The sequence below is a fragment of the Scleropages formosus genome, chromosome 6 (genome assembly GCF_900964775.1).
Source record: "Scleropages formosus chromosome 6, fSclFor1.1, whole genome shotgun sequence".
NCBI classification, from domain to species: domain Eukaryota; kingdom Metazoa; phylum Chordata; class Actinopteri; order Osteoglossiformes; family Osteoglossidae; genus Scleropages; species Scleropages formosus.
Genome location: NC_041811.1, coordinates 22,353,064 through 22,364,661, shown reverse-complemented (window position 1 = coordinate 22,364,661; position 11,598 = coordinate 22,353,064). Strand labels below are relative to the sequence as shown.

At 37.4% G+C, this 11,598-nt stretch overlaps 1 protein-coding gene across 1 annotated transcript in view; it reads right to left on the bottom strand.

Moving 5' to 3' along the window:
- Positions 1-378: 378 nt before the first annotated feature.
- fibcd1b (fibrinogen C domain containing 1b) overlaps positions 379-11,598 on the bottom strand; it is a 119,141-nt gene continuing 107,921 nt past the window's right edge. The window contains exon 9 of the mRNA XM_029252989.1: positions 379-958. Within this exon, the coding sequence (XP_029108822.1) occupies positions 696-958 (263 nt within the window). The 3' untranslated portion in view covers positions 379-695. The remainder of the gene's footprint in view (positions 959-11,598) is intronic.

Here is an 11,598-nt window from a genome sequence, read left to right as displayed (position 1 = left end):
AAATGGGATCAGAGTCTTCTGATAGTCTGACATCTTGGCTGCTATTTGTATTGGTTCATACCTCTTAACCCTTAACCCTTGTTGATACCCACTGCACAAATGAGGCAGGAATTGATATTCCCTTTCACTAGGCTCTCTGCTCCAGTCTAAGAGCATGAGAACAGCTCTTTCACCTTCTACCACACTTCATCTGCATATCTCCAGTACAGGACAAAAACATTTCATCCTCACTGGGACTTCATCTGGGCTCAGCTATATGACAGACTCCTGTAGCCATTTAATTGCAAGTCAAAACTTTAGAGCCTCACAAGATAAATATCTAAACTTTGCTGATAAGCAATTTTTATAACCATATCTATCAGTTCTAATTCGGTGCCTTCTCAATAATGAAAGTAAAGACAACTGCTAGCTCCAGTGACTGATGATATTCACAGACCTGGGCAGGAACATGTCCCTTTAAATGTTTTGTTGGGTTTAATTCACACTACTGATTTATCAAGGGACTTGCTGAGGAAGAGGACTGCACAGCTAGTATAGGATAATGTTTTGGAGATAATGTCAGTTCCACAGTAAACAAAAGATAATACTGAGCCAAATGAAAAGGTCTTGTTTAATGGGGAAAAGGTCTTAACTGGCTATGACCTAATGGCCAGTGTTTTTTAAATCCATCACTTGGGCTTTTGTTCTTGCCCTCATCACTTGTTTTCCTCTCTAGTTGGCCGTATCTTCATTTCAGTGAACTTCAGCGAATACTGCCAGCCGGTCCATGAGGACCACTCAATGCCATCAGCATATGAGGTGTGCTGACCCCTCAGGTACTGTCCATTCAAGTTGGAGGTGTGGCAGTTTCGGTACCACCAAGCACCATGGTAGAAGGAGGCGCAGTTGTTCTCTGAGTGGTCGTTGTCCTGGTCCTTTGTGGTGAACTTCATCCCGTTGTGCTTCAGCAGTGAGTCACCTACAAAGAGCCGTGCGAACACACACACACACAGAAAGGAAAGGGGAAGGATTAACAACAACAAAAAAAGTCTGAAAGCAGTACTGAAATAAATGATATATCACACCTTATGTATACCACCATAGAAATGGGTAAAATTAAAAGTTGTGCCTGTTTCTTTTGTGAGTTCCCTAAACATATATTAACATAAATTTGAAAGGATTGAGTTCCATTCAGTAGTCACTTATCTAATTAGAGCAGTGGTGATTTGAAGCCAATTCAGAAAAGTATTGGGTATGTCCAGGGATCCCAAATGAATTATTTTGAATTATTTGGAATGTGGGAGATAAAGTACCCAAAGCAAACCCCCACAAACTACACATCGGCAGAGTTGTGGCAGAATTCCATGACTTCCATGGCCTTCCATGACTCGAAAGGCAAAAGTTCAACCTACTACAATCCCATGCTGCAGGCATACATTTGTTTGTATGTTGTATTTCAACAGCAGTGTATGATCCCTGGGGGTATCAGATGTAATTTCCCTCCCACCACACTTATAGTTAACAATCCCACATCCATAAGTCACACATCTTTACTCCATAATCCTTTGAACCTCACAAATGGTTCCTGCGCCTCCCTTTCACTGACAAGCAGAATGTCCAGAGGGTGAGGGCAACAAACACTGTTAGCTGACTGGTTGCGTTATAGGATGGGAAAATACAATTTTAGCACAGTACTGCTCAAATGCGTCAAAAAGAAAGGAAGAAAGAAGGACCAGCACAGAGAGAAAATATGATTTATTACATTATATTTCAGTCTGAAATGAAGCGGGGTTGGCAGGGTGCAGGAAAACACACAGAAAATGTAGGAGCAAGCCTAGGGTCTTGTACAAAGGCAGCGAAGGGGAGTGGAGGTCTGTACCATGTGAGAACAAGTGGGCTGGTATGTAATGTGCCCTTATTAAGCCCAGTGATGTATGTCCCTTGGAAATAATGCTGCACCAAGAAACCATATTAATTTAATCTCATCTCACTGCCACGTGGGTTTGCTCTCAGGGCTCTGGTTCCACAGAGATTTTGACTATTGGCAGGAACACACTGTTATTGCTCAAGCTGCCGTTCAAGACTTTTCCGCTTTTTTTTCTAATTGCTTATTTAATTCTGATTTGACAAACCACAAGAGAAAAACTGCCAAGACTGGTTGTGAGAGCAGCATAAATATGGGTGTTAAAAAGAAAGTTAGTTGTGACATTTATGTGCTATATATAGCCTGTTCTATAATACAGTCATTCTATTAGTTCATTTGATGGCTCTTAAAAAGTACTCATAATTATATGCCATACTTTTTACGACACATCAATATTGGTTTTTTAAAAAGAAGTAAAAACTGCAATTGAAGCATGGCGTGAATCAGCACAAAACTGAATACTCTGTACTTGGCACATTCAGGTGAATTTTGCATGGAGTGAGCCAAACTTAAAGTGATATATTCAAGCAGGTTGATGGCATTTGACAAGGCATAAAACACTGCCCACTATTGGGCTTTCCATCTAGTTTGCCTCCTCTCTTCTAAATATTGGAACGTTTAAACAGTTCACTTAACAAAGTGAAAAATTTTGTTGGTTATTAGCTTCTCCCATTGCTACAGTGTGATCTGTCTTTGAAATTATCTGAATCAAATGTTTGTATACTTATATGATATTGACACATGGTTCTTCTGGGTAACTGGAAGAGGTGTTTTTCATTTTGCCTAAATAGTTACATTTACATAACATTTAGCAGACGCTTTTCTCCAAAGAAACGTACATCTCAGAGAACAATACAAAAAAATGCATTACATTAACGGAAGGAGAGATTTAAATAATGACACATGATTCTTGACTACAGTCCATTTGTCACATAGCACCATATGAACCAGTGTTCATGTTAGAACAGCATAAATTGTTCATGACAGAGCAGGGTTCATGATAGAGTTCAGTGTTCATGAGAGAGCAACATTACAGTAGGTACATATAAGTTTTCCATTATTAAACAAATTGTCATTAAATATTATTAAGCATAACAAAAGTTCACATTAACTGAGCACTCTCGAGATCAGGGGAGAAATGAGTACAGTAATGGTGAAGTTCTTTCCACCACATCTGAGCCACAACCAAAAACCTTTGTGCTTTTGGTTTTGGACCTCTTGTACTTCAGACTATCAAACAAGTAGAGGTGGAGGAGCACAGCAGTCAGGTTGGGGTGTAGAAAGTGATAAAGTCCTGTAGATTCCCAGGAATTAAGGTTCTGTAGGCCATAATTGGCATCTTCAATTTGATCCAGGTATAAGAAGCCAATGAATACTGATGAGGAGGAGGGCATACATGGGAATGCTTTGGCAAGGCAAACACGACTCTTGCTTCTGCATCAACTGGAAAGGTTTGATTGCAGCAGCTGGAAGACCAGACAGGAAAGAGCTGCAATAGTCTACACAAGATATTGCTGAGGCCTGGACCAATAGTTGCGTAGACTTTGTTTGATCATTACACCCAGAGTCTTAAGTGAGAGGTAAGCGAAATGAGCAAGTTGTCCAGTTTGATTGAACGTTCTTGAAAGGAACTAGGACCAGCTGGGAGACAGAGGATCTTTGTTTTGGAGAGGTTGATTTGCAGGTGGTGATCAGACATTCAGAGGCAGGCAACAGCATCAGAGGAATTGTATGTTGCTCTGGGGGAAAAGGAGAGGAAGAGCTGGGTATTGTCTATGTAGCAATGGTAAGAGAATCCGTGAGAGACAATGACAGGGCCAAGAGAAGAGGTGTAGACTGAGAAGAATACAGGGCCCAGTTCTGACCCCTGTGGAACACCAGTTAAGAAGGGCTGAGGGGATAATCGGAAGCCTTGCCAGACTACTTTGTAGGATCTATCGGATAGGTAGGACTCAAACCATTTCTGTGCAGTTCCAGTGATGCCAAGCTGTCCAAGAGAGGATAGCAGAATATGATATTTCATTTTCCATTTTTGTCTATATGGTTCAATCCTTCCAAAAATACTGAAGGGAGGCTATTTAAAAGATTCAATTAGTCTCCTGGAGGAGGGCAGTCTTGATATGTACTCTTTGTGTGGCTGTATATGAAGTTTAGTGGACTTTTGTTTTGTATACAGTTCCTTTTTCCCACTTACTTTGACATTCTAATAACCACCTTTGGTACTCAAAGGAGCTGTCACTTATCATGTTTATTAGCTTGATGTTTATTCATTTAATAGATGTTTTTCTCCAAAACAACTTCCAATGAATGCTATATAATTGTATCGGCCCACACCTTATTCACCCAGGATAACTTACAATGTTAGATGCATTGCTTACAGTGAGTCTCTCATTCATACAGCGGTTAAATACACTTTCTGCTTGTCAATCACACACACTATGGATGATTTTAGAGTCACCAATCCACCTGAACAGCATGTCTTTGAACTGAGGGAGGATACCAGAGCACCCAGAGGAAACCCATGCGGACACGTGGAGAACATGTAAACTCCCCACAGACTGAACAAGGATCAAATCCATGTCCTCTCGCTCTACCCAAGTACTGTGAGACAGAAGTGCTACTTGATGTGCCACTGTGCCAAATCAATGGTTAAAGAAAAAACCCAGAATCAACACATTCACCTCACACCAAGATGTGAGGTGTGACAGAGACACCTTGTAAAACTGTCATAAGACTTACAAAGGACACCATAAAGTTGTAAGAAAGCTCCTGGAGATCTGATGAAAAGATTTCAGTTTCAAGTCCTACGAGGGGCCTCGCTGTTGCACATATTAGGAAGAATAAGCATGGGTTTTTCTAAAAAATGGTGTCCCACTTGGCGATGTCAAGAATGGATGCTATAGCTCATTTTTCTCCAAAAAGCCTGCCCATGTTCCTATACTTTTAAGTGTAAAAACAGGTGGAAACAAGAAATGATTGGTGAGGAACTGGTGTTATATTATAAAAATGTTGCTATTTGTCTTCAGTAACAATTAAGGCGACAAAGTGGAATGCTTGCTCAAGCGCTTAAAAACAAAATCCTTCTCAGTTGTAGTTACAGCAGTAATATATACTGTACTGTAATCCGTTGTCAAAAATTGCTTGTCCAGTGAAGAGCTTTGGTGGTCCACAGCCTATTCTGGAACTCCGGGTATGAGGCACAGTACTCTGTGAAAGGGATGGCAGTCCATCACAGGACTTTAATTATCTTCTGTTAGCTTTAAAAAAGTTAATATGTCATCTCCATAACCACTTGTTCAATGTGTTGTGTACTGATTTATACCCTGAATGGGACTGGACAAAAACAAATGGGACAGCTGAAAATGAAATTAATACATTTTCAATTGACTATAGTTCTATCTGATGATTTTACAGAACCTAGCTGTGAACAAATCTTTTTTTGTTATTGACTGTAGTGAATCTAAATGCTTATGATGACATGTTAGTAAACTAGTCATACAGCCTGACCATGTAAAATTTCATTAATGAAAGTGTTACAAAAATCGCTCACCCAATTTTGGCCAGCAGAGAGTTTTCCCATAATTTGAAATATTGCCCTTAGGCTATATCCTTTACTCAGATAACTAGTTTGCTTCAGGCACTTCTAAAAGCTTAATATTCACACGTTATTACACACGTCAGTTACATTGCCAGTGTTTCATCAAACAAGAAAAACAAATACTGCCTCCAATACATAACATATTCTCAATTGATTTCCTTATTAAATATACCCTTAATCATTGTGGTAATTTTAATGAGTCCACAAAGCAAGGAAAGTGTGGAAGTAACTCCCCCTCCTAGGATTAAAAAAAATGCTATTCATTACCTGATGTATACCTGCTACAAAACAGAGTAGACAAGGGAAAGTTAAGCACCCTTTGAGAAAGCACCTTTGGGAAAACAAAACAAATCACAGTTGTAACATATTTAAGAAAATAAAACTGAATTTTAAATTATTTGGAGATCAGAGAAGAAGCAATCTCTCTAATTAGCAAGCACAGTTCATTAATATAGAAGTCCTAAATATATCCTCCTTCCCTTTTTACTTCCATAATGTTACCATTAAAATATTTTTTAGATTAAAAACGGTTGCCTAAGTGCTGCTTTGAAGTGTTGATATACATTTCTAAAAAAACTCACTAGTGGATAAAAAACTGTACCTAGTGATTGGTGTGTTTTGTATATCACTACACTTGTACTATTTACCATTTATATAACTCACTGCAGCAGGAACCTGTGCTCTACTGACAAATAGAAACAAACTTAAAGGCACTACACAGCATTGTCGTCAGTGTACAGTGTGTGTGAGCGTGTGTGTGGTAATAGCTTGAGAAACACTGCTCATTCTACTGGAAGGCAGAGTTGAGTGTGATTTGTTACTGTCTTGAGCTATAACCCAAATCCCACGATGCAGCATTTATTGCCTGCTAGGAGAGGTCTCTTGTGAGATGAAAATTCCCCACTACACAATACAAATGTTGTTAACAGCTGGTATGAGGAGGGTAAGACAGAAAGCACCCATTTTCAGTAGCTTTCCTTATTACTTAATTCCCATACAGCTTTGAGGACACTGAATGGAAAGAAACCTAGAGCTATGATTTAAATGGCTGTACATTTAAAATAAATTGTAAGAATTCTTTATAAGAGAAAAGTACGAGATTTAAGAGTAGAAGTTTCTTCTAAACTCGTATATACTCATCATTTCACTATACACATGCTTTAATTGTGACATCCTTTAGAAAAGTTTTTTTTTTAGCTTTCTCATAACAGGTTACCATACTAACATAACAACAAAAAAGCACCCAAAATGTACTACCACAGCCATACATGTACAGAAACAAGATGGCTGTATTATTAATAATATTATCATCACTGCGGATGCAAGATCATTACCATTAAACATTTAAATACTGTAGCATCTTACACTACTCAAGGGGCAGTAGGAGTAGGGTCAGATACTACTATGTACATAGTTTGCATAGGGGCTGCTTTCACATGTAAATGGGTGTTCAGACATGAAAGGGGTATGTGTGTTTAGCGTGATTCTCTTTTGTGGTTTGAGAAAAAGAGCGAGGGAGGTGATGGAAAATTATTAGCCTGTGGTAAAGAGCAAATTTCTATTTATCCTTCTTGGCTGCACCCTATTAACACTGCCTGGTGTTGTTTATTAACCTCGTCTTACAGTAATCATCTCTGTGTCTTCATTTCCCCCCATCTGCATGCACCCATAGCCTTGATGAGTACAATATTTTTATTATTAGTAACAGCATTTCTTAAGCACAGTTACTTATACTTAAATAAATGCAATTAAAATGGGTTAACAGCCATAGACAAGAAAAAGTTATATAAAAGAGAGTTAAAAAGGTCTTTGTAGAGTTTATGACCATGAAAATACAGTGATGATATTACAGTTCACATGATACATAGTATTAATGACAGTATATGTATTGTATTGTACTGTATTGTATAGTAATGATATTGTAGTAATTTTTATTCTATATCATAACCACAAAGTTAATGATTAGAAGCTATAGTTTCAGATCACATTAGTGATCTATGCCAAGGGAAACTGATGTTAATGTTTCGAAAAGAAAAGCTTTTCTAAATCATGTTTCTATTCACTTTCCTGAATCAAACATGTGTCTGTAAAGCTTTTTTTTGAATTGCACATGGTTAGAATGAAGAATTTTCTTTTTGCTATATTTTATCATTAACATGTTTCTTACTACTGTATAATATAAATAAATGCAGATATAAAGATTTGTTATTTTATACTAGTTTGAAGGGTTTCTGGGACTATAACAGTGAGCTATTCATAGAAATTTCAACTTCATGAAAGGTGAATGTGAAGGGTTTATTTTAGTGTATATAAAATAAAATTAAAATGACAGCAATAATAATGAATTCATGAATTAAACTGACCCTGACAGTCTGTGTGGATTGGTTTATGGAAGATGAAGGCAATGTGTCAGATTTAAATAAATGATTAATCTGAAAATTAAAGCACAATCGTGCAAAATGGAGAATGGAAACACACTTGAGACAGGAGAGACAAACGAGACAGAAGGGTCTCAGAACAGAGAGCCTGCAAATGTGATTCCCACAGTGCAGTTTGTCTCACAGTCTCTCTCACGTAGCCGCTTGGCATTTAATTCAAATTCAGTCTCAGTTTATCATGTGGGACTGAATGTTGCAGTGCAAGACTACATGTGACACACCAAATAAATGCAAATCTGTACTGATTAACAATAAATGGCATTAATAATTGTGGACCAGATATATAAAAAATTGGATATCAGGATGTAAAATAACTGGAGATGAGTGCAGGTTTGTCATAAGCATACAATAATTCAGTGTGCTTTTTATCAGTAAAATAGACACAACTGTATATTGGTGCTTAACTGTAGTTACATTTACATTTATTAATTTAGCAGACACTTTTCTCCAAAGTGACTTACAGTGAACTCTATGTAGTGTTATCAGCCCACACCTTATTCACCGTGGTGACTTACACTGCTAGATACACTACTTACAATGGGTCACTCATCCATACATAAGTGGAACACACTCTCTTTGTAACTTACACACTATGACTGAACTTTCACTGGTTCAATCAAATCCTTTAACAATCCTGTATCAGTAGAGAAGTGACAATAGTAAGAACATCTTATATTAATTTTGATTACATTGGGATTTTGCAGAGAAAGATTTTATACTTCAAATGTTTTTATGCCCACAATTACTGCTATTAAGCTTTCACTCTCAACATACTCCTGTTGAAGATCATTTGATTTTTGTGAATTTGTATTCACCCAGATCTGGAGAATTTGATATTTGTAAGCTTACTGGTTTGGCTGCAACAAGTGTTACAGAGGCTAAACCAAATGACTTGTAGGCAGCAGGGTAGGAAATTAAATTTTTGGTCCACAGGCTACAGTGGATGATAAAAATTTACCAGCTACTCATTTTTTATTGCAGGACACAATATTTGTTTCTTACACTGTGTCTCTTTTTTTTTTCCATTCTCATCATTTTGTGATACAATGGGGAACAGAAGCATGCCAAGTTTAGGGAGGGGAGTGACCAAGTGAGGGACAGCAGTGTGTGAACTTTTGATTTTTACTCCTTCCCAATATTAACATAGTTAAACAAAACCAAACTCCTGAGTCTAAAATAACTGAAAATTGAAATGATATGGCATATTAGCTCTAAAAGGAAAATATGAAGCTCATCAGAACTAACCCCAAAGGGACAAAGCGACAAACTTAAAACTTTACAGTTAATGCCAAAATGTCTGTGATAAACCAGCATTTCAAAATACAACTTTTCAAAAGTCTCTTTCCCCAAACTCTCTTGCTTCTCCTGTTCTCTCATTATAAAGAGTCTCTTGCTTCAACTGGCTTCACCTGGTGCTCATTTCTTCATGCTCCAGGTGGGGAATGGGTGGGCACAGGCTCCAGTGTGCCACATAACCACATTGTGACATGATTTTGTTTTAAATAGCTAATATTCTGACTTTCTCTGTGTGAGTGCTGTGCCTAATCAGAGAGAACATGTTAAAAAACAACAGATTTATGGAAGTAAAATTGATGGAAATGTGATTTTGGAAATTTGGCAAACCACAAAATTGTGTTTGAGAGGTATCTGTTACTGTTGTCTGCTTGTCATTTTGCCTGGTAAGTTTCATAAATTAACCCAATTTGTTGGAAAAAAAAAATCAAAATTTACCTCCGTATGGTGAATGGCTACTCTTAATTTCTCACCCTTGTGGACAAAAAAGATCTGTGAGAAAAACTCATTTGTGTTACAATGTTTTTTATAGTATGTCATTTTGATGATACTGTATATTGGTTATATGAACATTGATCTCACTGACTGATTAAATTTTTGGCCCTGATGTGCATGAAAATATATGGGCTAATATTCTGCAAGGCTTGTTAAAAGACATTCGGTAATTGAAAAAATACAGTCTAAAATACAATGCGTTGTGACTGAAGACTGGCTGCCCTTCCTCTCATGTTACATGTTCAACTGACAAAGAAGCATTTAAAATTACTCTAAATATGGTGTAAATCATTCACCTTAGTAAATTCAACTGAATTATGGGCAAATTTACACAATCAATATGTATGTACAACTGCACCATTCATAGCACAGATTACAACTACTTTTGTGAATACAATCCTTACAAACGAATCTAAATTCAACTGCTAGAGACAAAAGGTATTAAGTGCAAGGAAAGGACAAATAAAAAAAATATTCTTTTCCTTAGTATAATAATAGTTGCTTACCTGTCACACATGCAAAATTACTTTCCAGTGTACCATATATAGTTAAGTGTTTCACTGGAACAATTTGAGTACACTATTCTATGACTAAGGCCTTCACACAGTTCTAACTGGCAGACTTTATGTTGAACATCCATGTCCTTAACCACTGTACTACCTGTTGCCTCCTGTTAGTACTGCCTTGTTTGCAAAGTTCTTAATAGGAAGTGGCAGAAACGGATTTTTATCAAAAATTAAAACTAATGGATTTCCAGGGAAACTCTGTGAGTAGTGTGAATGAGCTCTAAGTTCAGCTTACCAGTGTTCTTTATGGCCCTGAATGAAAACACCCACTGACCGACCAATACTGCCAAATTAACAGCAAGACCAGAATACAGATGCAATTAAATGAAGTTACTGCTGATTGCAACATTCAAGAAATGTAGGAATTTGGTTAATTTTTAACATCACCATCAGGTCAAGTAGGAACTTCAAAAGACAGTTGAATCTCAGATGCCAGGTAATAAATTTGTAAATTTCGTCATACTTTCAAAATAATGAAATATTTTAGAACAAAAAGCCGAAAGAGAGTTGATAACACACAACATGACTAAAACATTTTTTACTCTTGATTTAAGGTTTAGACTTTGATGTGGTTTTTTTAAAACATAGTTGACATAGGAGAAAAAGAATATGACTGACTTGAAAGAATTGTGTTTATGCCTATAAGGCAGAAATCTGTCTCGAGCCCCTCTCCTTCTGTCAGCACCATGTAAAACCTCCTTACTAAACCTGGATGCTGGGGTACTGCCATGAGTTGGAACATCCAACTGACCACCTAAATGCACGGATGGCTGGATTTGAGGAGCCAGTCTGCAGCCAGGAAGTGCTTCAGTACAAAAAATGAAGTGTCTCACTGCTGCAAGAAGACATCTGCACACATCTGTTGTTTTCTGTCATTTCTGATCCATATGAAAATAGCAGCAAGAATTTCTTTTATCCTGTCATTCTCAGTGGCTATGCACTACTTCTCCCATATGACTTGCAAAACACAATCCCACAGAAAGCAATCTCCCTTTTCAGGAACACATTTTGTACTATATCTTCTAACACACAGACCTGAGCGGGAAGGCCTGTGACAAGCTTGAAGCTCTGGTTTTAATGCTCTGTGTTATCACTGTCTCACTGGTAAATGGTAAAAAGTTAAACTCTATAATATAGCTTGTAGGAGGGACAGGGACGGATCATATAATCATAGAACAAAAACTGTCTAGTCTGGCTGCCCCAAGTTACTCAGGAGCAAAAGAAACTATTTATCAGTAATCACGAATTTAATGACTGAATACGTTTTGTTTTGTGGCACTTTCAACTTTTGATTGACATTTCAGA